The sequence below is a fragment of the Astatotilapia calliptera genome, chromosome 8 (assembly GCF_964374335.1).
Source record: "Astatotilapia calliptera chromosome 8, fAstCal68.1, whole genome shotgun sequence".
In the NCBI taxonomy this organism is placed as follows: domain Eukaryota; kingdom Metazoa; phylum Chordata; class Actinopteri; order Cichliformes; family Cichlidae; genus Astatotilapia; species Astatotilapia calliptera.
This window is the reverse complement of record NC_137429.1, coordinates 12,089,870-12,115,073: the sequence shown is the minus strand read 5'-3', so window position 1 is coordinate 12,115,073 and position 25,204 is coordinate 12,089,870. Positions and strand designations below refer to the sequence as shown.

At 43.2% G+C, this 25,204-nt stretch overlaps 1 protein-coding gene across 1 annotated transcript; it reads right to left on the bottom strand.

Annotated features, from left to right (window-relative positions):
- Positions 1-8,916: 8,916 nt before the first annotated feature.
- LOC113028339 (zinc finger protein 503-like) lies at positions 8,917-11,637 on the bottom strand. Its single transcript, XM_026178536.2, has 2 exons — positions 10,990-11,637; positions 8,917-10,506 (listed from the first exon to the last, which is right to left on the bottom strand). Exons 1-2 carry the CDS (start codon positions 11,242-11,244, stop codon positions 9,067-9,069), a joined length of 1,695 nt encoding a protein of 564 aa, XP_026034321.2. The 5' UTR covers positions 11,245-11,637; the 3' UTR covers positions 8,917-9,066.
- Positions 11,638-25,204: the final 13,567 nt, after the last annotated feature.

The following is a 25,204-nucleotide window of genomic DNA, read 5'->3' as shown; positions in this document are numbered from 1 at the left end:
TTCAATAAAATTGTCAAGTTTGCGGTTACACTACTGCTGCATATCCACGGATTTAAAAAAAAGAAAGAAGACGATTTTATAGCATCGCAAAATAATCTCCTTTTTAATGCTCGCACCTATTCATCTACTTCATCCTGATTTCTCCTCTCACATGTGCCAGATATTTTTCTTTTATTTAAATATCTCATTATTGTCTTTTTACTGCTATTATGCCCAAACAGATTGCGGTCCTGGCGCAATAAAAAAACATTTTTTTCTAGTGAGGATAACTTTTTGAGTCTTTGAGCAAGCCCAAGATAGGGATTTATAATTCAAATCACTCAGACTGACTGTGGAGTCTGCACTTGTGTTCACCTGTGTGGGTGTAACACAGACTGAAACCACATTTCAATTCTCCTGTCAGCTGAAAATGAGTAATGTGATGCAGATCACAGCCTCGGGGTAAAGCCATATCTAAAGCTGTACTTGAAGGATATCAAAAACCCAGGATACCTCAAATTGACCCCTGTCATTTCCTTCAACAATGTATACACTTTTTTTTTCTTTTTTTAGACTCTTGTGTCTTTTTCTCTCATACAAGCTCAGCTTTATGTTATACACAGCAATCCTTACCCATCTGGTTTTCATTTCCTGCGAGGTTCAAGATGGTAGGAGATTTTAAAAAAGGAGCCTCGTTTGAACCGGCGGCTAATGTAGTCAGGATGGAATCTGTCACTCAGTCTATTGCATGTTGATGACTAAGGGCAGTTTCAGCTGTAAGCAGTCCATGATTTATGGACACCAAGTGAACTCTTGTAAGCAAAAGCCAGCTCCGAGTTCACAGCAGCAACTGGGCCCTTTTTTGGCTGTGGCTCGCCTGCATTTTCTTTCCATTCATGCCAAAGTATTTCGCACGGCAATTAGCTCCGTCCTCATTTGGGTCTGCAGTCCCACAGGGTTAGCAGAGCCATTTATCATCCTCGGGGCTTGGAGCTGTGCAGCTCCGTCTCAGGTAGTTTTTGTAAACAGCCACTGGCCCGGTTCTTTCCATTTCGCCAAATGAAAAGGAGATACAGTAGTTTTGAGGTGCTGCCATCAATTCCTCTGTCAGACGCTTTGCTTTAACTCTACAGGTGTGAAGGCAAAAGGGAAATGTCATGTCACGTGGCTCATTTGTCATATGGCAACTGCAGAGTTGGAGTGAATGGAGTGATGACAACATGGCCCCCTCGCTATTTTCAAAGGGTCAACTGCTTTGGATTCAGAGCGAAGACTGGAGTCTTAACACTGAGCTCTGTTGTAAAAAATGCTAATGTGGGAGTGTGTGCAGAAGAAAAATGGGCTGAACCTCATCTTTTTTCAGAGAACATTAATGATATTAAGTCTTTTAGTGAGCAAAATTTATGGAGCTTCTTAAAAGCAGGCTTGACATTTAGCACATGTTTACACTAATGCAGATGTAGGATATGTAACCTCGTTAGGCACGCATTAAAGAACTGCTCGTGTTAGTGATCTTATGGCTCGAGTTATATTGAAATATAAGTGTTGGCTCCCCTGCAACTATAGCTTCCAAATGCCTGCGGGGTGTCATTAAAACACATATTTGCGCAGGCAGGGCCGTAAACATGTGCTGGATACATTTCTGTGGTCTTAGCCGAAACATCTTCAGAGGCAGCCAGCAAAAGTAATTGAACTACAGTATGTGCATTTTTCTATTTTCACATCCATCTTTGGAGAGTCATTACTTTGCAAAGAGCCTGCCAAACGATTCCGAATCCATCATGTGCTGAACCGATATATTGCGGTCTCTGTCGCTGCTACGTCTTTATCAATCAGAATTAAGAAATTAGATTAAGCCCTTTGGTTTTCTCTTCTTTAAGTGGAGTCACACCGCAGTGCGGGGCCCAGGGGTTACGGGCGGTATCAGAGGGGACTAATTGTCAAGGTTATGACTCAGTGAATGATTGATGTGGGGCCAGGCTGTTTTTGTCAGCCTGTCAGGTGGCTGGAATGTTTAATGTTCTCATTATTGGTTGCTCTGTTGTGTATATTTCTCTGTCAGCGCCGCTGAGCCATCTGAACTGCCAGAGCACTTCAAAGGCCTGCAGGTCATTCGTCTTCTTCCCGACGTCCTGAATGTTCAGCCTCAGCTGAGTGCTGGTGATTTGTTATGACCTGAGAGCCAGCTGACAGACAAGTCTCCTATAAAAAAAAAAACATCCACCCATTTCCCTTTTGTCGTGCAGGGAAAGCATCGCTGCTCCTGTAATGGGGGAGACGACTGCCACGGGAGGCTGGCACCTGACAGTTGTGTCATCTCACTAATTTGCAGACAGGGTGACACGAAGTATTCTTTCTTACCTCAGTGTGGATTTTAGTTCTGGTGTCACAGACTCTTACAGGTCACCATCTGTTGTGGAACGCCACAGGGAAAGCAGCTGAGGAGAGATCGCTATATTAAGGCACAATTTCATATTCATCGTTAGCCCGGGTCCCCATTATATGCCATGTGACGGCACTGAGCAGAGAGCATCATGGGAGGGATGCTGATGGCTGCAAAGTCAGTCATGCAGGGAAAGTGAGAATTGAGATGCTAAAGACAGGAGGAGGGAAAACAGTATTCGAAATCACAATTCTTTTCCCAGGCCCTTTACAAGATTGATTGTTTTCTGCTGATCTAATTTTGGATCATACGAAAACAACCGATTTGTCTTAAAGAAAAATGATGTGCCACATGGTGCAGATGGAAATTTTGTTGAAAGCCGAAAAAAGATTAAAGAGAAACTCTGCTCCTCAGCCCTAATTACGAGCTGTAGATTACTCTGTCGATTTAACCAGATGGCAGACTCGATTCTGCAGGCCTGCCTGTATATTAATGAACAGCAGTCTGTTATATTTGACTTAGGTAAGTGAAATGTCCATCACCTGTAATGGTCTGCCAGCTGGCATTATGCATTTTGCACCACTTTGGGTCCACGCGGCATTTTTCATTTGCGGCGTTATCGAGCAAACATTTTTGCTCCCTACTTTCTATCATTGTCACTGTTCTTGTAAATATATAGGATAGATTTATTTTTTTCCACCAGGAAGAAAAGTCTCCGTGTTGTGTCCGCTGCTAATTTCCTCTCATAGGTCACGGCAATAATTCTGGCACTAAAACTGTCATGCTGGGCAAGGCGCACAAGTTCAATAGTAACTTGATTAAGTTAGCCTGTCGACATGACTGCAAACACTGCAATACAGTATGTTAACAAACCTAATAATGTGGAAGGGGGGAGATGGAGTGGAAGGCATGGCTGCACAATTTTTGGCCGGCCACGTGTCTGATACGAGCTGCTGACCTTAAGGAACAGCTCCAGTTTATTGCTAATGCACAACTTAATGCTTTCTTTCTTGTCTTCCTCTGTTTGCTCGACAAATAAGTTAAAAAAATAAATAAAAGTTAATGCCAGATCTTCCCGATTAATGTGTTTAGGAAAGAAAAAGAAGAAGAAACTGATTGTTTTTGTCTCAGAACGTCACTTTGAAGAAAAGGCCGAAAACCAAAAGAGACAACGAACACATGTTTGCCAGGCCGAGCACCCAGAAACGCCCTCCGTGAATACGCCGAGCCTAATTTTAAACCAACAGCAGGGGAACTTTGGCTGCGTTTCCCAACCAAAGAGCACGAACAGCGAGGAAGCACAATGCCAGTGTGTCATACATTTAAACATGGTTAAATTAAAGGCTGTTTACTGTGCGCAGAGGCCATTCATCTTACTCAATGTTAGTCTGGTTCTTGCAAATTTGTCAGTAAGAGCTTCCACATGCCAAGACGAAAGAGGAGGGGAAAAGTTGGGGTTATCAGAGGCGGGTTTTTATAGCGTGTCTCTTCAGTCAGCCTGCAGTTAATTAGCCACCTCCACACAATAAGGCCATAAGTGATTAATCACCCGGACCCCGGCAGAAGTCGACTCACTGTGAGCAAGACGTTTGGAGACAAAAAGTTTGCCGTCTATGACAGACTTCAAAATGGCCCCTGTCAGTGGTGTGTAAATTATAGAGCATGTTGAGTGCTGAAAGACAAGAGCCCACTGTTTAACTCACTGTTGCTCTTTCCTTTGCTTTGTGTGTTGACAGACTCTTCAAGGGAAAATTCCCCTTTTCTCCCTTTCCCATTGGCTGGCTTCTAGCTCAAAAAGGCACGCTTTTTTTGTTTTTGTCTGTGTGTGTGTGAGTGAGTATAGAACACACACATGCCAAGCCTTCCACATTAAGATAATCTCAGCGTACCAACTCATTTCCTTTATTTTATGATGTCGCTGGAGGGTTAATAATAGAAGACAAGCTCCAAAGGTCAAAGGCTCACAAAGACTCAGCTTTAACTTTGTGCTTCTACCGTTTACTTTGCTTGTCAAAGGCAGGAAATGATGGAGTGATGATAAATATGGGGCTTGTTTGGAGAGGCAAAAGCCTTTCTCCTGCAAAAATAAACCACCATGTTTCTCTGAAAGATGGAAGACACACTTCTCAGCTGGCTGAACACGCAAAAGGTCATTGGTTTTTCCTTTCGTGCCTGTAAACAGAGTCCTGCTTGCTTTTCCAGAGCACCGAGGAAGGTTTATTCAAAGCAGTAAATGTTTATGTAGCGATGGGGAAATCCCTTGATTGGATCATTAATATTGCTGACAAAAGGGTGTTAAATTCATTATGTGACGGCAACACGTGTTTGAGGGCTGGTTGATTTATGTATCTGCGTGAGCTGATTTGGAAAAAAAGACATTTTCATGCATGACTGTGGGCGTTTTGTGAGGGAACGTCAGCTCGGCGTAGCAGCGATGGCGTCCACTGCCTTCAACCAGAACTTGCCACGGAAAGTGCAACACATGGCGCGCAGCTGTGCTGAGGTGACCATTTTTTTCAACGTTGGCATGCGTCTCTCCCAGGGTGTACTGTGCCGGCCTGTTCCTCCTTAGGTGATAGGCTGTGGCTCTTGATTTTGGTGTGGTTCAAAGCAGAACAGGTGGGGCCTTCCCCGTGATTCAGCATGGAGTCACTAAGCCAGAGTCTCCTGGCTGCATTTTTCTTTCAGACACGTGGAAAAGACATCATCTGTCACATGGAAACAGATGGGTAGACTTCATCATGGTGGGATAGAAAGTTATGTGAAAAAAAATAAGTACATCCAATGGAAATTTTCAGCACAACCACAAAATTAGCCGATTCCATCACTGAGTTCGTATAATAGCCGGACTGGTACTTATAGTGATTTTCAAACCGTATTCACACAAATACTCACAGTTCAGTGGATGCATCAGGCACATCTTAGGGTTCGCTGTCTTGCCTGAGGATACTTAAAAATACAGACTGATGGAACCAGGGATTGAAACATCAACATGCCAATTGGTTGACGACCCACAGCCTCCTCATTTTGCAACTTTATTAAATTTTGGACCGAAGATATCTAAATAGAGATAATGTTCATCTTTGAAAAAGCAGCTACATCTTGGCATCAGAAGTAATCATTTTGCCATTTAACAGAAATAACTACTTGTAGAAATTTTGCATACTTGTCTTCCAGTCTTTGGCATCTGTCGGGTAAATTTTTTGCTCACTCTTCCTTGCAAAATGGCAAGATTCCTAGTTGCAAATTTTTTTTTCTTGCATGTCGTTCCTCATGTTCTTTGGGGATTTGTTAAGAATCATTACCCTGCTGAAAAGTCAGTTTTCAGTTCAGCTTCAGGACTGATTGGCCCCACGTGATCTTAAACACTTGTTTTAGTTGAATCAGTGACTGCAAGCTGCCTGCACCTCAAGGCAGTGAAAGAACCTCGAATCATAACATGCTTTGCAGGTGGTATGAGGTTCTTCTCCTGAGAGGCTGTCTTCGATCTGTGCCAGATGTCTTTGCTGTTACTGCAGCCAGAGAACTCCATCTTTAATGCATTTGTCTGGAGCGCACTACTCCAAAAACCCTGATCTTTGCTTAATTGTTCGCTGTCAAATTGTAGTCTTCCTCTAACGTTCCTTGTTCTCCTGGTGCGCCTTCCATGCAGGTCAGATTTGTGCTTTCTGTTTCTGATCGCAGACACCAACAGCTGTGAGAGATACCTGCAAACTCAGCAGATTAGGAAGTTCTTGGAGACTTTTTGGATTTTTTTGGTTTTTTTGCAAAGAGTCTGTTTTTGGGATGAATTTGTCTTTGGCAATTCAGTGATTTATTGCAAATAATTTGAAGATCCTTTTAAATCCTTTCCCAGACTCAGAATTCTGAAGCAACCTCTTTAGACTTTGGCATGATGACACCACACACTTCAATAGCAAGAACACCACATGTCTGAGGTTTAAATAAGGCAGGTTCTGCCTGTCACTCCCAAAAGACGTTATTACCATTGGCACAGACCTGGAACCCCTGATTCTAATTTTATGGATTTTGAAGGTTTGTTGAATGCAGGAGTGTACTTCTCCATGTGACTGACATGCTTTAAAAAAAAAAAAAAAATTAAATATGGAAGATTAGCTATTTGTTTCATACCTTTTATTAATAAGCACTCTTTCAAATAGGATCAAATGTTTGCTTCTTCATTTCTGCTGAAAAAGGAAAATATCAGTTTTGATCGGGCTTACTTAATTTGCAATTGTTATATTGCACACTACACTACTATATTACACTGATGCTGTATGAGACCACAAAGGCTGGAGATCATGCTACAACACTCATAATGCAGATAGCTTAAAAGGAATCGCTACTTTAGATATTAGCTTGTTTCTTCCTCTTAAAACAGAAAGAAAATCTACAGTATTGTTAGTGAATTAGCACTGCGGACCATTCACACACCTCCAGGGTTTTGCTGTTTGCGTTGACAACATATTAATGTATGTTTTGTTTTTCTTTTTTGTCCTTTAATTTGAATTCAAAACTAAAGACGGCAAATTAGAGTATCATTTCTGATAGCAACAAAATGCTGTTCACTTCATTGGGTTCAGGATTATTTGAAAGTCCATCCATTTGTACAGTTCAGGGTGGCAGGTCAAGGGCTGGATCCTGTTCCAGCTATCACTGGATGAAAGTGTGGTGCACCCTTGACAGGTTGCAAGCATAGAGAGACAACCATTCACACCTACAGCCGATTTAGAATCATCAGTTAAACTGAGAAACATGTCTGTGGGAGGAAGCACAAATATCAGGAGGGACAACAACAGGCACACTTCCCAGCTGGCCAGTGGATTCAAACCTAGGGCCTTCATACTGTGAGGGGAGAGGGCTAACCACTACACCACTAAGCCACCTTTTTTTTTTTTTTTTAGTTAGGAAAAACAACTTAACAACGCAAAGCAAATGAGCACGTCTACCTTTAATCTAGTCACACGCACAGACTTTTAGGCCCATCCTTAAATTTAAACTAGCTCATTAACCACTGCTAATAAAATTGAACTGAAACTGAATCATTTATTAGCGGGTTTATCTGCTTGTGAAGATGTGTGAATTTCTTCAGCAGAGTCAAACATCAATCAGCCTTCGAGCAATAAGTTCAGAGATCGTGACCCAATTTGTTCACATCATATTAATGTGCTGTTTGTAAATGAAAAAAGATGCATCACATATGATCTATGCCGACTCGGTGGTTGACTGGTCGCAGTGCTGAAATATAGGTTAGCAGCTTTATTACCATCTATCACTGAGCTATGTTTAGGCCTCATCTACATGAAGGATGGCTGGATTTGATGAATATGACATCTGACCATTAATGATGGTGATTTTATTGCTGGAGAACAGCCTGATTTACTGAGGATGGATAATGACACTGCTGGCTTGATTTAGTTGATTTGTTTTAAGGGGGCTGATTAAATAGTTAGGCCTCACTTTATTTCATGCTCTCTGCTTCATTACAGCAATCACAAAAGCTGTGGAAACGTCCCACATCTGGTGTCATCGTAAATCTTTGTTTAGCGAGCGCCTCGCTGGTATCAGCAGCTCATTTGTCTTCGTTAATGAAACAATAATCCATGACCGTGTGATTGAGAAGATTCAGCATGTTTTGATGAGCCCAAAAGATTTTGTATCTGAGCACACATTTGCACACACACACACACACGTACTGTAGCTGCAGCACCAAGTGGTGTTTTTTTCTTGTTCTTTTTTTTCTCTTGCTTCTTGTTACTAAAACTTAATAAAATAAAAACAGCAGATGCTCATAGAAGCCTCTGTAACTTCAAAGGTTTTGCAGTTATTGCTTCTCTATCCTTGGGCCCTTTTAAAAACCCCATTATGAGCCTCATGGTGAGACCAGAAGCAAAAACACAGTTGTGAATAAAAGGGAGTATCTTCAAAATTCTGCCATAAATGTCAGTGAGATATTAAACATCTTCCCCAACTTTAGGAATAAAATAAAGTTGGGGAAGTTAAATAATTAATTATATATATATATATAGTCAAACTAACACAGCAAAAACAAAACAAGATGTTACTGGAGGGAGAAAATCCTCTTATTGTAAATTAAAACTGTTGACCTGATTTGACCCTGCCCTATACTTAAAAATAAAAAGGGAGCCTTAAAATAAAATAAATAAATAATAATAATAAAAAAAAACCCTCACCAAACAGCTGTCTTATACTCTTCAGGTAAATCAAACACCCTCATGAAACGTTTATCTCTCCCCCCAAAAATAAATAAATAAAATAAAATAAATCGATGGCAGTTCTGTAAGAAACTGCTCTGATTGATTTTCCACGTCCATCACTCCGTCACGCACTCAGCTCTGGCAGCCCCCTAATCCCTCTGAGTAAGGCACATTTTAAAATAACTTTTTGCTTTACAAAACCCCACCAGTCACAATAAATCAAATAAACAATAAACTCCACATTACTCAAAAGAAAGAAAAAGGGTCCTAACTTTATTTAACTTGCAAAGACGCTTTTCTCCTGTGTAAAAATAATGCACATTGAGTCTTTTGAAATTTTATATTATAATTATTTTTTATTTTAGTCACGCTTGAAGCTATCGCAAATAAATACACTGATCCCCACCTGGATCCAATCCCTGCATTAAGTACAATATAAAACTCATTGGGCCTAAATCTCCTTTATAAATGTGTAATTCTCTGTCACTACTGATATCCTAAGGCCGATGCTGTCGTCAGTCTTTGTCCATACAAGGCGTACGGGGAGTAATATGGTCCGGTAGCCGCGGGCACGGGCACCGGGGCCCCGGGAGTGGGCAGGGGGCTCTTTGAATACGGGTGGTAGCGACTGCTGAGTCCGAGGGGGTGGTGAGGGCCCCTGAGGGCCAGCGTGCTCGGGCTGCTCGGGCTTCCGTTTGGAGGCATGTGCATGTGACAAGCCATAGCAGCAGCAGCAGCAGCGTTAGCAAGAGAAGACGACCCCGGGTACCCAGATATCAACTTCTCCGTGCCGGCAAAGGCCGTGTGAGTCCGCAAGTGGCTGAGGAGCTCCTCGGAGGATGAAAAGCGCTTATCGCAAGGTCCGTTCGCCGACACCCAGTTGCACACGTGCGGCAGGGGGTCGTTGGGCAGCATAAACCCGTAAGGATATAAGGGATGTCCGCTGAAAGAAGGGGCCGTGGAATGCACGCCGTGTAACGGGTGCGTCGGGTACATGAGCGGGTATCCAGACTTGAGCGCCGAGGCAGCTGCCGCAGCTGCCGCAGAGTCATGTGCGCAGTTAGCGCTGGCTGCGCCGGACAAATGGCTCGTGCAGTGGTAACTCAGGCAGTAGGGGTCTCGACACAGACTAGCAGACATTAGAGACGGTGGGGATGCTCCAGCTAAGGGGCTCGTTCCCGCTTTGCTGCATCCCAGCGAGCTGGCAGCAGCAAACTGTGCGCTTAAAAGCTGGCTGCTGGATTTGGTGGGGTCAAGGGTCATTCCATGAGGGAGAAACGGCTGCGGATAACCCGCATATGCACCGGCTAAACTTCCAGGATAGGAAATACCAGCAGGTGGTAAAGGAAAAACTGTATGACCGGGCTTATAGGGGGAGACAGGGGCCACCAGCCCGGAGCCGAGGACGGATGATGATGACGAGGTTACAGATATGGAGTCTGATGTAACAGCCTTGGATCCAGATGTGTTTTCTTGTTGCTGGTTGCCGTCAGAGGTAATCCCACTTATCCCGTGGCTGCCGTTGCTCTCCGTCATAGTGCTTTTATTGCTATCAGACTCCTTCTTTTCCTCCTTGTCCCCCGCTTTGCCTTCAGATGGCAGAGGAGAAACGGAGGTGCAGGAGCCGGGGCTGCCTGTCCTGGGGGTGAACGGCTGGCAGGTGGCGCTAGGCACTCGGAAACTGTTTTTATCTCCACTGAGGCTGCTGCTCGAGTCCTTCTTCTCTGATGATTTTGAGTAAGGTTTGAAGCTCGATTTGTCGTCGGCTCCGATGTCGCTCATCTTCAGCGGGCCGGATTTGGCCTCCTTGTCGCTAGATCCATTGGAGGTTATAGAGGACAGCTTGGAGGAGGACGGCGGATCCGGTTTGCCGATCTGAGAGCACGTTTGGGCCAGAAGGGCCAGCGGACTCTTCTTGGCATCCAGCTGAGAATTTGAAACAAACACAACGTTAAAAAATTCAGGAAAACACTCACACGTACATGTTATATTTTGCGATAAATAGTCACATATGTCCGTTTCGCGCATTTTACGCACTGCGCATAAAGTTATCTCGGGATGAAACTCAAAACAACTCAGCATAATAGGTATGTAAAGGAGGAAGGCGCACACACGTAGCTGATCTACATTAGGTGGAAGATAAGATTGTACAACACGACGGAATGACATTCAAAATATTGGCATCAGTTTGCATAAAAGGGTCGTTAAAGTCTGAAGTGAGTAGAACATCGAGAGTACAGTTTATTACTGTATTTCAACACATAGCCTAAATACAAATCTTGACCACAGTTTGTCCACTCGTGTCGTGTCGGGAGCTCTGGTGTCCTGCAATTTCGGAGTGAACACGCAGTAGTTTGAGAATAAGCGAATAAAAACAACGTGTTTTATTTTAACCGCTGTAGCGCTTACCTCGATGGGACTGACAGGAGTGGACGGTAACGGCTGTAGGTACTCCGGGTGTAAAATGTGTCCTGCCCGTGCCGTAAGCATTTTCAAAACCTTTATGGGAAGACGACTGGCTTGTCGAGTAGGGTCTGCGGGAGAGACGGAGTTGTGGACGGATAGTTGGCTTATCTTCACTGCTCCCTTCTCCCCCGAGGAGCCGCTCTCCCACGCTAGATTTGTGCTATTTCTCAGGACAGAGACCGTGGGCGATGTGATCATGACCCAATTCTCCTATAAATGGTTGAAAAATGCCATGGGTAGGGTTAAGCAAGCCAGCACTCAAAACGTCTGACGGTTGGAGCCGCTGCCAGAAATAAAAGAAAATCACAGTTAAATCCTCGGAAGAGACGCGGAGTGTGTGAGCAGAATCCGTGCGCTTCTCAGCCTCGTTGCTTCATCTCCGGCGTCGCTCTAACACTGTGGCTGTGGGTCCGAGAGCGGGCACGGTTTACGTGGGTTGCGGGCAGGAGGGATCACTCCGCCTCCTCACTAGCAGCATCTGAATCAGTCCGCGGATTGCTGCCCGTGCAGCCCCCCAATCAAAAAGAGATGCCGATGTGATCAGAGGGTCGAGGTAATGTGACGTTTCCTGCTCACACGGGTGTCTGTTTCATATTTCACCCACTCCGAGCGCTTTTAATTTCCAGACTTTACACGCGCCTTTTGCGTAATTGGCACTTTGACGCATGCGCTGCACCTGCATCCTGTGTGGGGGTTTTTTTTTTGGGGGGGGGGGGGGGGGACCAGGGAATAAAGATGACAAAGATTATGAAAAGATTTGTTTTGAAACGTTTGTACAGCCGACATTTATTTCCCCTAAAAGAAGAGAGTAGGAGTGGACAAACTATCGCCTGCGGCTAAAATCTGCTTTAAAATCTGCATCTTCTTTGCATAACTAGACTGCAGTTAATAAAGGAGACGGTCTTTGGACCCAGTTACTCAAAACAATAAAAAGTAATCAAGCGAGGGACTTGTAAGGTCACATCCCCTGCCTACAGTGTGCGACATCTATCGCCATGTTTCACATGTTCGGCAACTTTCTCCCTCAATCACAGCCTGTCATCTGTCAGTTCCCTGTCCTGCCAGTCAACTGTCTGCAGATTTATTTTATTTATTTATTTATTTTTTGCCTCTTCTCAGCCATGCTCAGGTCAAAAGCTGTAAAGTGAATCCACGAGAAGGGCAGATAATACGTGTTGTATTATCTCCCCTAACCGCTCCATCACCGCACAGGGCCGCTTTACACCGCCTGGTCTGGTCAAACTAAAAACAGCAATTTGTTTAATTGGAGATAAGCTCCAAGGTATTTTTATATGGCGCTGTAATTCTGCTACAGACACTGATTTAATAGCATGTAATTTTTCCAAGTGATTATCATTATTATATTTTTTTTTTCTGGGTGTAGGAAATTAAAAAATACACCTCCACATTTCCTCCGCACTCATGCCAAAAATCCTTCTTTTTTGTTCCAAGAGCGCTTAAAAAAACTCTTGTGGCTGCCATTAATCATTAAAGCGTCCACATTTCTTCCCATCGAAATAGACCCACTTATCTTATTACTCAATAGCCTATAAATGTCTTGCTGATCAGGCGAAAGTTAAACATATGCAAGTGTTTTTTGATTGATAAAAGGGGTGCTGTTTTCGGCAACGGCTGTCAGGCTCTGACACAGCGCTTTGAGTTATTAGGGCAGAGAAGGGCGACCATAAATTTCGAACGTCAGGCAAAAGCTCCTTTATTGTGGACGTGATGGATGGCTCGCAGCGGCAGACACCAAATTCTCGGCTTTATCCTTAAATGGCTTCACTTTTTTTCCGTCGCCGCAATTCATTACTTTGAAACAGAAAGCTTGAAATCTCCCGCTAGTATTTCACACAAGGACACATTTATGAATCACCCGGAATCCATGCAAATACAAACGTTTACAAGCAGGGCTGGGTACCTCTAGTTGGTGATTACACCGAAAGAAAGCACATCTCTGGGCTTTACTATTAAATATTAAGGGTTTGTTTATTTTTTTAAAGGATTAATTCACGTTTTCTTCTACAAAAGTTCCCTCCAGCTCACATTTAATAATGAATTCAGCAAAAATGTCTGAACTTTAAGTTCTGCAAATAAAAAAAAAGAAAGAAATCAGGTTTAATTCACCCAGTTCTTTTTGCATCCATTTCTTCATTAAAGCATCTTCTCTGGCCTTTATTAAAAATATCCAAAAACATAGCCCTAATTTATCATCTGAAATTAGATATTTAATCCATGTGTTTTAAAAACACACATTCAGTAATGATCCTTAGAAACAGCTTTTCTATTTTTCTGAGTTCTGTTCTGTTAACCACGCTTATCTTTTGCCTTAATGGGCAAAGAAAATACAAAGAAATGCATCTTTCACATCGCTTTGACAATTTTTATTCGGTTCTACATTTTGCCCATCAAAATATTTTTTATTGAGGATTCATGTGGAAGTAAAATAAGCGAGATCAGAGGTGAAGACTTTCCTCTGTCCTCTTTGTGGCACTTTTTGTGTTTTTAGTTTAGCTTTTAGTCTTCGTTTTATTTTCAGGTGGTGGTTTTTCTGTGCTGAAGCACTGGAGACGACTTGACAATTTATCTCTGGGGATTATTAAAAATGGAAAACAATGGCAATTAGGGTCACCCTGTCAGGAGCTTCTATCATGACTGTATTGTATAATGTATAATTATATAATGGGTATTGCATAATTCAGTTTTGCGGGCTGATGGATAGTCTCCACAACAGGGTTGATTAGACAAAAGCATGCTTGTAATATATTTCAGCTGGTTTTATATAATTTTTTGTCTTTTTATAAAAAAAAATGGAATGACAACCAACATCGTGAGTAAGTGTAAAAAGTCGTGTTTTTTTGAAAGCAGCTTTCCTTCCACCCTTTCAGACACTTCAGAGATCACAAGCGAAAGAATCGCCCGAAAAGCGCTAAAGTAAGTGCGTGCTCCACTTTTGGTATTACGCTCCCTTTATGCTTGCACGTGTACATTGAGCTAATTACGAGGGACAAGTAACTGAATCTGTTGGGAAAAAAATGACAAAAACTCAGGCGCCCTGACATATAGCTTTCAAAAAGAGGATATGGTCGATAAATGCGGCATTATAATGTCGAGCAAATGGAATAAGAAATTCCCCCGACATGACATGAAAATTCACCTTGTGGCAGGCGGCGCAGGGCACGCCGCGTCAGCAGCCAGACAGGCCGACTGGATCTGACAGGTAAAAAGGGGAGATGATGGTTAGAAGGTGCTATTGTTTCATGCCGCTTTCTTGACCTGTCAGGTCTCGGCGCAGAGGCCTGGATCGAGGACCTCCTTGTCACATGAAAACAGCCTTAAAAGGGCCGTTATCCAGACTATGGTGATTGCTCCTGTTTAATTGATTTGCTTTGCAGTGAGGCCTGTCACATTAATAATGGTTAAGTACAGCCCCAGTGTGTCACCCAGAGTGGTGCGTCTATCGGGAAATTAACAGCCTTAACTAACTGCTGTCTGCGAAGCAAGCGCTGTAAGATCATACGAGATGGAGCAGTTTTATACTCGGGCTGAAGCTATGGTACTTGGTACATAAGTGCTCTCTGTTGATATGCAGCAGCTCTACATTTTCCTTCTTTGTCTTTGGTCTTCTTATACATTTTTAAACCTGCCATAGTGACCTCTTCATTTAAGTAGCTCTCTCCCACTTTCTATACATATATATTTCTATACATATGGGCATATTATATCCCCATCTCCTTATGAGCTACCATCTAGAGTGAAACAGAGAGCCACACTGACAAGTAAATGGTACTGAGTGAATAAAACTCAGATTATGCTCTCCACCTCTTCACAGGAGCCTTTGACAGGTTGCACTAGACATTAAGTCTCTCTGATATTTCCATGACTGACTGACAGTTTGAAATTGCTCCCATCACCTTGATAGCATGGTAATGCACCTTGCATGTGGACTGTCTTTAAAGTGCAGGAAATTAGACTCCAAGTTGAGAGTCCCCTTTCAAGCAAATATGACAAGAAAATAGACTGCTTTTCTTCTATGCCCAGAGAGAGAAAAAAGGGACCCACAGAAGCTGGCACAGAATAAGAGGTTATAGGCGAATGTGTCAGGAAGTATTACGGATATTATGTGTTTAAGACAGGACATTTCAGATACTTAGAAGTCATACCCATTCCCCTTGACTACACCCAAGATATTTTCCTCGCCCCCACCCACCCACACACACGCCCCAATCTGAGTGTCAAATACTGCAGCGTTGACTTCATTTGCAAGCTCTCAACTCGGAGCTGACACGAAGAACTTATGCCGTCTCGCCGGAAGTCAGATGACAGGAGCGCAGCATGACTGAGAGAGTTAGAAAAGTTGAGGTGCAGCCAAGATCGTGGCAGTGAAGGGTCTTTTTCACTTTGTCTTCTCAATTAGTTAAAGCTGGTCAGGAGTAGAAAGTAAAGCCCGTGGAGATTATATGCTGTCGTCCACTTGCCATCGGGAAGGTGAGGCTCCTGGCAGCTTGTAGTCATGCTGTAAAGAAGAGTTAACTTCACCTAACCTTCACGTTAGCGTCGGGAACCAGTCGCTCAATTCAATCTGACAGCTGCCATATTATTGGTACAGAACTTTGTGGAAACTTCAAGAAGCGCCTGTGAGATCCACTGTACTGTACTTTATTAGCTGTAAGAAAACAAGGAAAGCACTCGTGAGATTATGGCACGCAACTTGGTCGGGCTTATTTATTTTGACGAATTTCTTGTTTGTCGGATCACCATTTCCAAAAATCAAGATATTAATGCATTTGCAAGGATATAAAACAAACAAACAAACAAACCAAAAAAGAGCTTAATGAATTATTTATCATGACTTAAGAATTCCTGTTGTGTTTTGACGCAATTAATTGATCATTTGCAGTAAATCTTCTGGACACTGTTCATAATGTTTGCAGTGCAATCAATGTAAAATGTCCACATGGACATACACCGACATTTTGCTCGTGTAGATTTAATTTATGGCGCCTAAGTCATGGTGAAAACATACAGGTAGCGTGTTATGATGCTGGAGGCACTGTGCAGGTTGGGATGAATGTCTGTGATGGGCAGATTATTCAGACTAAAGTAGGCCTTAAGAATGATCTTGTCACATTTCACAGGCAGGATTAGGGCTGCACAGGAGGAGCGCTTCAGTCAGGAATTAGCGTCATGTGGTCGGCTGGAGACAAGCATGCAAGGTATTCGCCGAGACAGGCTTGGACACTTACTGCTCCATTTGTCTACTTAGCGATCAAATACCAAGGTTGATGGTTATTTCCTTGTCATTTATGGTTTATGTGATATGTATTTTCATTTTTATTTATTTCTTTTGCAAAACCTTGTCACTTCTAGAGATCACGACACCTTTGTAACCACCCAAAACCTGGTTCAGTATCCTCGCTGATACCTATATTACACGCATTTAAACATATGAATTTACAGAATCTCGGATACAACAAATGCCATCTTGATGTGCAGCCCATAGCGGCACCTACTATATTTATGTCTTTGCATTTTAAATGGAAGTGAGAGTGAGTGTCTTCAGGCGATCAGAATGAGCTATTACCACGATGATTGAAAAGTGAGGGAGCAAGCAAGCCTGACAAATGAAATCAAACTTCATAAGACCTGCCAGTTGTGTCAGTTGTTATCCATATCTCAAGCGCACTATGGTACTGCAACGCAGCGCACTGCCTTCTCATCTGTCGGCTCAAATTCATCACATTCTCGACTGTTTCTTTTAAGTCACAAGTGTCAGTGTGAAGAGGAGTCTTAATTGACAACTGAGTGGCACAGACGCGGACCGCAGCCTTTATTTTGGTGCCAAGAAGGGTTGTGTTGTTTTGATGAGCTATTATTGGCAGAAGCCAGTAGCAGATAGCAGTCGGCCTGGAAATGGGAAGTGACATCAGACAGAGAGGAGCTTGTCATTGTCTTCAGGCAAGTTCAATCTTGCTGGAAGTTGGGAACAGCCTGTTGAAATGTCACTCAGAACACTTTCTTATCTTTTGAGAGGGGAAATTTGGGTTGATCTGGTGAAATTATTTAGACATCTGGCATCGGGTTTTGGAATAGCTAAATAAGGTTGGCGTGGTTTCAAAAAGATGCTTTCTGGTAAATTAGATTTGTTATGTTGAACATCGAAACCTATCATGAGCCACCAGCCTTCATTTGAAGCTTATTTAAAATCATCAGTCTAAAATTTTGGCATTTTGTTTCTCCACATTGTATTTATTCTTGAAATTTTTCTGGAAGGCGACTATTCAGAGCCGTTTTTACCAGTTATGTACAACATTACACTTTCTCAAATGCAACATAAACTGGAAACGCTTGCATCGAGAGTTCGAGTCTAGTTTGAGCATACTGGATTCACAGACAAATATCTGCTATATTTCTACACTCAACAAAAATATAAACGCAACACCTTTGTTACTGCTCCCATTCCCCATGGGATGGATGTAGAGACCTAAAATTCATTCCAGATACACAATATAACCATCCCTCCCAAACAGTGGTCACAAATCAGTCCAAATGTGTGGTAGTGGGCACATCTGCCATATTGAGATAATCCATCCCACCTCACAGGTGTGCCACATCAGGATGCTGATCTGACATCATGAGTAGTGCACAGGTGTACTTCAGACTGCCCACAACAAAAGGCCACCCTGGAATGTGCAGTTTTGTCTCACAGCAAAATGCCACAGATGCCACAAGCAATGAGGGAGCGTGCAATTGGCATGCTGACAGCAGGAATGTCAACCAGATCTGTCGCCCGTGCATTGAATGTTCATTTCTCAACCATAAGCCGTCTCCACAGGCGTTTCAGAGAATATGGCAGCACATCCAACCGGCCTCACAACCGCAGACCTCGTGTAACCACACCAGCCCAGGACCTCCACATCCAGCAGGTTCACCTCCAAGATCGTCTGAGACCAGCCACCCAGACAGCTGCTGGAACAATTGGTTTGCACAACCAAACAATTTCTGCACAAACTGTCAGAAACCGTCTCAGGAACGCTCAACTGCATGCCCGTCGTCCTCATCGGGGTCTTGAGCTGACTCCAGCTCGTCGCCGTAACAGACTTGTGTGGGCAACTGCTCACATTTGATGGCGTCTGGCACGTTGGAGAGGTGTGCGCTTCACGGATGAATCATGGTTCACATTGTTCAGGGCAGATGGCAGCTGAGAATGTCCCAGTTCTTGCATGGCCAGCATACTCACCGGACATGTCACCCATTGAGCATGTTCGGGATGTGCTTGACCGGCGTATACGACAGCGTGTACCAGTTCCCACGAATATCCAACAACCTCGCACAGCCATTGAAGTGGAGTGGACCAACATTCCACAGGCCACAATTGACAATCTGATAGACTCCATGCGACGATGTGTTGCACTGCATGAGGCAAATGGTGGTCACACCAGATACTGACCGGTTCTGGGTCCCCAGACACCCAATAGCACAAAAAACTGCACATTCCAGGGTGGCCTTTTGTTGTGGGCAGTCTGAAGTACACCTGTGCACTACTCATGATGTCAGATCAGCATCCTGATGTGGCACACCTGTGAGGTGGGATGGATTATCTCAATATAGCAGATGTGCCCACTACCACACATTTGGACTGATTTGTGACCACTGTTTGGGAGGGATGGTTATATTGTGTATCTGGAATGAATTTTAGGTCTCTACGTCCATCCCATGGGGAATGGGAGCAGTAACAAAGGTGTTGCGTTTATATTTTTGTTGAGTGTATATGAACTCAATTAAACTACACTGACTTTGTACAGTTGTGGTTAGAGGTTTACATACATCCATCATGGGCATGTCAAGCTTTTGGGTTTGAACAATTTCTTTGAACTGCTCTTTTTTCAGGTGGAATCATTGTACAGCACATATCTTTAATGACTTTAGAGTTTCTACAGTGGCTTTTATCTTGACAAGGCCGAGGCCTATTAACTTCTCATTAGCTAACTTGATTGACTACAGCTTTGCTGGGTAAAAAAAGATTTGTTTGACAGAAGTCATTGGATTGACCAATACTGAGAACAAGTCAAAGGAACTCAGTAAAGATCTAAGAAGGAGACTTGTAGATTTACATGAGTCGGGAAGGTCTCTTGGAGTCACTTCTAAACAACTGCAGATTCAAAGATCATTTCAAAGAACTGTTAATCATCATAAGTCTAAGTTAGGCAGATATGTTGCCACTTTTTCAGTGTCTGAAAGAAGACCCAGGTTGTCACCCTCAGATGACAGGAATTTGGTAAGGATGTTCAGGAACAACCCATGTAGAAGCCTACATGCAGTTTAATTTGAAATGTATGCTTTTATTTTGATAGTGCAGAAAAAACAGGAAGTTGGGCGAGAGGAGAGTGGAGCCACATGGTTTTTTGACCTCGCAATCTCTCTTCATCCATTTTGAATTGAACTTTATAAGTTTTCGTAATTTGGAATTCTGCTGCTGTGTACCTGTTTGGACTTTCAAAGTAAATATTGAGAAACTATCAAGGACTGTTGTTTTGTTTTTTGGTTTTTTGGATATGGAAAGAGGGACTAAGCGGAGCGTCAAGCTAAGGCTCCATTCGAAGGAAACCTACATTAGTCAAAAAACCAGCTCTTCACAGATTAATGGAGTTTGAAAACACCTGATTATAAAGTAAGAAGGAAATACCGAACCGAGGAAAAATTGAAGATGGAAAACCGTAAGTTTTAAATTGCCTTGCCCTTTTTCAATTTGCTGAGGTGCATGTGTATTGATTGAGTTTGGAATTTTGCTGCCCATGGATGAACAAAACAGTGGAAAAAGGATTGTAAAAATGACTGAGAAGGCTATGGAAGACTGCAAGACTAGAAATGTCAACACACGTAGACATAAGCTCTCTCAATTAACAGGCATGAAAAAAGAAATTGAGCAATTAATGGAAGATGATGCAAATGTTGACCTCGTTAAAAATAAATTACGAGTTGACTTTAGCTCTTTGCAGCAAGACTTTGCTAGCCTAAATTCTGAACTGCAACAACTTATGAGTGAAGATGAATTTTTGGAAGATCAAAATAGTTGGTTTGATCCAAAGAACAAGTCACTGAATGATTTCTTTTGGAAATGTGAAGGGTGGATGAATGAAGTCATGAAACGCTCTGAACAGAACAGAGAGGACGACACAGGAAAGCAGGCAGATAATAGGTCCACGTCATCAAAGTCGGCAAGCAAACGCTCCAGTAGATCTGGATCACAACGTGGAAGCATTTCCTCTACATCTTCCTCTATTAGATTAAAGGTAGAAATGGAGCGTGCTGCATTAAAAGCAAAGGCTGCAGCTCTGGAGAAGAGTTTGGCAATAGAAAAGGAAGAAGCGGATTGGTATGCAGAAATGAAAGGAAAAGAAGCTCAATTGCAGGCGGAAGAAAAACAAAGAGAGGCTGCAATAAAGGCTAAAAAGGAAATGCATGCTATGCAGACTGCCCTTTCTGAGTCAGATGCAAAACTGGAAGTTTTGCAAAAATATGAAGATACACAGCCAGACATGAGCATTTTTGCAGATGATGATCAGAATGGCAAAACTGAGACTAAAACCACATTCCACCCAACATCGCAATACGTCTCATCTGCACCCTACGATGACGACGATGTGCAGACACCAATGCAAGAAAGGACAGTGCCTGCGCCAAGCACTGAAAGGGCTGGTGAACCTGTGCTCGATAGTTTGTGTCAAGCCATTTCTCAGCAAGTTAATGTCACTGAGTACCTGGTAAAGAATCACAAAGCTTCTCTATTACCTGACATCTCCATTCCAACTTTCAACGGAGATCCACTTGAATACAACTCTTTTATCGGTTCCATTGAACATGGAATTGAAAACCGCACTGATAATAATCGTGATCGTCTACAGTATTTGCTGCAGTACACGAGTGGACAACCCCATGAGTTGGTTAAAAGTTGCATCCACATGGAACCTTCAGTGGGTTATACAAAGGCGAAACAAATGCTCAAAGAGTTTTTTGGAGATGACTTTAAGATAGCTGAAGCCTACATAAAGGAGGCCTTGGATTGGCAGACAATTAAGCCAGAAGACGGCACTGCACTACAGTCCTTTGCATTGTTTCTTACCGGCTGCTACAATGCAATGACAGATGTTAACTACATGGAAGACTTGGATAATACGTCTAACCTAAGGGCATTAGCTAACAAGCTTCCTTACAAACTTAAAGAATCGTGGCGAAAATATGCTTGTGACCTGCAAGACAAAACGAAGAAAAGAGTCAAGTTTAAGGATTTTGTCAACTTTATCAATCAGCAAGTTAGGTACGTGCTACACCCACTTTATGGAAATATAAGGGAAACTACAACAGGTGTGAAGGACTCATTCAGACAAAGAGCAAAGCCACAATATGCAGAGGCATTCAAACCAAAGAAAGTGTTTACAACAGCAATCACTGACCCTCAAATGGAAAACAAGACAGAAAGTGCCAAACAAGTGGCATCAAAACCACGGACTGTCCCAGTGGATTCAAGCAGCAAGCCTTGTGTTTATTGCAAGGGAGAGCAACACAACCTCCAAATCTGCAGAAAGCTCAAGGACAAGCCTCATAAGGACAAGATTGAGTTTTTAAGGAGCTTAGGACTGTGTTTTGCCTGTTTGAAACATGGTCACATGAGTAGCAGTTGCAAAGACAAGCTCCATTGTCAAGAATGCTCTCGACTGCATCCTACCCTGCTGCACATCACCAATAGGGACTCACAAGAAGAAACAGCAAGGGGGGCGGTTCAACAGTTCGTATCAAGTGCTTTTGTACAAACAACAGCAACTTTCAGCATGACTGGGGCCGGTAAGGAAGATTGTATTCTTCCAATCGTTCCAGTACGTGTCAAGGCCCAGAAAGGAACCAAGACAGTAACAACATATGCATTCTTGGATCAAGGCAGCTCGGCCACCTTTGTGACAGAGTCACTGATAAAACAACTGAACCTTAACGGACGAATTACGAAAATTTCACTCCGAACGATGGGAAATGAATCTGTTGTGAACACCTGCATTGTGACTGGACTGGATGTCACGGTCCTGGGTCTCCTGACCCAGCGTTTTTAGTTCTTTGTGATTTTTGTATTATTGTACTTGTGTGTGATTTATTCTATGGCTTCTAGTTTTGATCCCTTGCCCTTCATGTCTCTCTGTGTCCCCTCTGTTCTGTGTAATTGTGTGTCTTTGCATGTTTGAGTTTCTTGTTTTCTGTCACTCTGCATTGTGCATTATGTTCTCATGGTTGGTTTTTTGTTACTCTCTCTAGTCTAGTCTCTTGTGTTCCCAGCTGAGTATTTCCCTGTGTATTTTGGTTCTTAGACCTCTGCCTTATGGTTTATGTCTCTGTATTTCTTAGTTGCTGTCTCCACTGTGTCAAGTTCGCGTCTCTGTGTGATACTTCCTGTTTTACTTTGATGGTCCGTGTCTCATGTGAATGCGTCCTGCTTTGCTTGTCTCGTCAGTCCTGATTTCTCCCAGCTGTGCCCTCCTTCTGTGTCTCATTCCCCTCGTTACTTCCCAGTGTATTTAAACCCTGTGTTTCTCTGAGTCAGTGTCGCGTCGTCCCTCATGCTGTGTGGATCTCCCTGTGTGTCTCTCTGTGAGTTTTCCAAGTTCCCAGTTTAGATTAGTTTGTATGTTTTTTCCCTGCCAGCAAATAAAGCTGAGTTTTGAGTTCACCTCCCTGAGTCTGTGAGTCCTGCACTTTGGGTCCAACTCCTGCCTGCCGCACAGCGATTCATGACACTGGAAGTCAGTAGTCTGGATGGTAGCCAGTTTATTAAACTTTCAGAGGTGTATGCACAAGACCACATTCCTGTAAGTAAAAACAATATCCCATGCCAGGAGGATGTTGACAGGTGGTCACACCTGACGGAAGTGAAACTTCCCACTATCCAAGTGGATGTTGGATTACTCATAGGAGTGAATGTTCCCAAAGCCATGGAACCGCTTAAGGTGGTAAACAGCGTGGACAATGGACCCTACGCAGTGAGAACAATATTAGGTTGGACAGTAAATGGACCACTTAGGAGTGGAGGCGACATGAGTGGGAGAAACAGATTGGCACAAGTGACTGTGAATAGGATATCAGTAGCCAGGTTGGAAGAGCTCTGGCAGCTACAGTTTAAGCAGGACTTTCCTGATGCGGGACAAGACGAAAATCTTGAAATGTCCAAGGAAGATCGTCAGTTTCTGAACATGGTGTCTCAGTCTGCAAAACTGGAGGATGGCCATTATAGTATTTGTCTTCCAGTGAGAAGCAAGGCGCTGTGCTTGCCAAGCAACAGAGAAGTCGCAGTGCAACGTGCGCTGAACTTACAGAAAAGATTCACCAGAGATGTCAAGTTTTACGAGGAATATGTTGCACATATGGATGATATCCTAAAAAAGGGTTACGCGATCAAACTGAACGATGCTGAATGTAAGTCACTGGAGGGACGAACATGGTATTTGGCTCATCATGGAGTGAGACATCCAGTCAAGCAAAAGTTACGTGTTGTCTTCGACTGTGGGGCAAGCTTTCAAGGAACATCGCTGAACCAGCATCTCTTGCAGGGACCGGATTTGACAAGTTCACTGGTGGGAGTCCTCCTGAGGTTTCGACAGGAGACTGTGGCAGTAATGGCTGACGTGGAGGCCATGTTCCACCAGGTCAGAGTCAGCAAGGAAGATACAGATCTCCTCAGGTTTCTTTGGTGGTCTGATGGGAATTACAAGGAGAAGCTTGCAGAACACAAAATGTTGGTCCACATCTTTGGTGCCACCTCTTCGCCAAGTGTTGCATCTTTTGCACTTCAGAAATGCGCTACTGATTTCGAAAGGGAATTTGGTCAAGAAGCTGCAAGGACAGTCAAGAAAAATTTTTATGTGGACGACTGTCTTAAGTCAATTGCAGAGGAAGACGCAGCAATCACCCTGTGTTCTGACTTGAGGAACATGTTGGCAAAAGGCGGATTTCGACTAACAAAATGGTCAAGCAACAGCAGAAAGTTGCTCAACTCAATTCCTGATGAAGAAAGAGCACAAGGATTTAAAGTTCTGAATCTGGACGAGAGTAATTTGCCGATGGAAAGAGCATTGGGAATTCAGTGGTGTGCTGAATCAGATCAGTTCAAGTTCAAGATCAACCTTAAAAACAGACCGAACACTAGAAGAGGACTGCTTTCCCTTCTCAGCTCCATCTTTGATCCACTGGGATTTGTTGCTCCGGTGATTTTGTGTGCAAAAAAAATCTTGCACGATTTATGTCGGAGGAAATACGGCTGGGATGAATCCCTACCAGAGGATGTCATTAAGAGCTGGAATAAGTGGGTTGCAGATTTGCGAAGGCTTGACGACTTTGGAGTTGACAGGAGCATCAAGTCAAAGCATTTTGGTGCACCAGTCTTTGCGCAGCTGCATCATTTTGCTGACGCAAGCGAAGACGCTTATGGAACAGCAAGCTACCTGTTGCTGCGCAATGCAAGTGGCGAGACTCAGTCCACCTTGGTAATGGCAAAGGCAAGGGTTGCACCTTTGAAGTGTCCAACCATCCCACGAATGGAACTGATTGCCGCAACAGTTGCAGTGAAGATGGATAAACTTCTAAAGAAGGAACTAGAAGTAGAACTGCATGAATCTGTTTTTTGGACAGATAGCACGGCTGTGCTAAAGTACTTGAATAGTGAAGGCACAAGATTCAAGACCTTTGTTTCTAATAGGATCTCAGTGATCTTGAGCCATTCTCATATTCGGCAGTGGAGATATGTCAATACCACTTTGAATCCAGCAGATCATGTCTCTAGAGGACAGACTGTTGCAGCATTCTTAAAATGTGGCGATTGGCTTTCGGGTCCAAGTTTCCTATTCTGCTCAGAAGATCAGTGGCCGAAGAATCCAGATCCCAGAATGCTGGATTTTGATGACTTAGAGATCAAAAGAGAAGCTCAGACACATGTCATTCAGATGCAAGGGCTCAAAGACTCAGTAGACCAGCTGATGAATCACTACTCATCTTGGACAAAGCTAAAGCGTGCTGTAGCCTGGTTCATGAAACTGAAGAGTTTGCTTAAGGAATTAATAGCAAAGAGAAAGGAAGCAAGCACAATGAGTGAGGAAATCAGGATGAGCCAATTCAAGAAAGC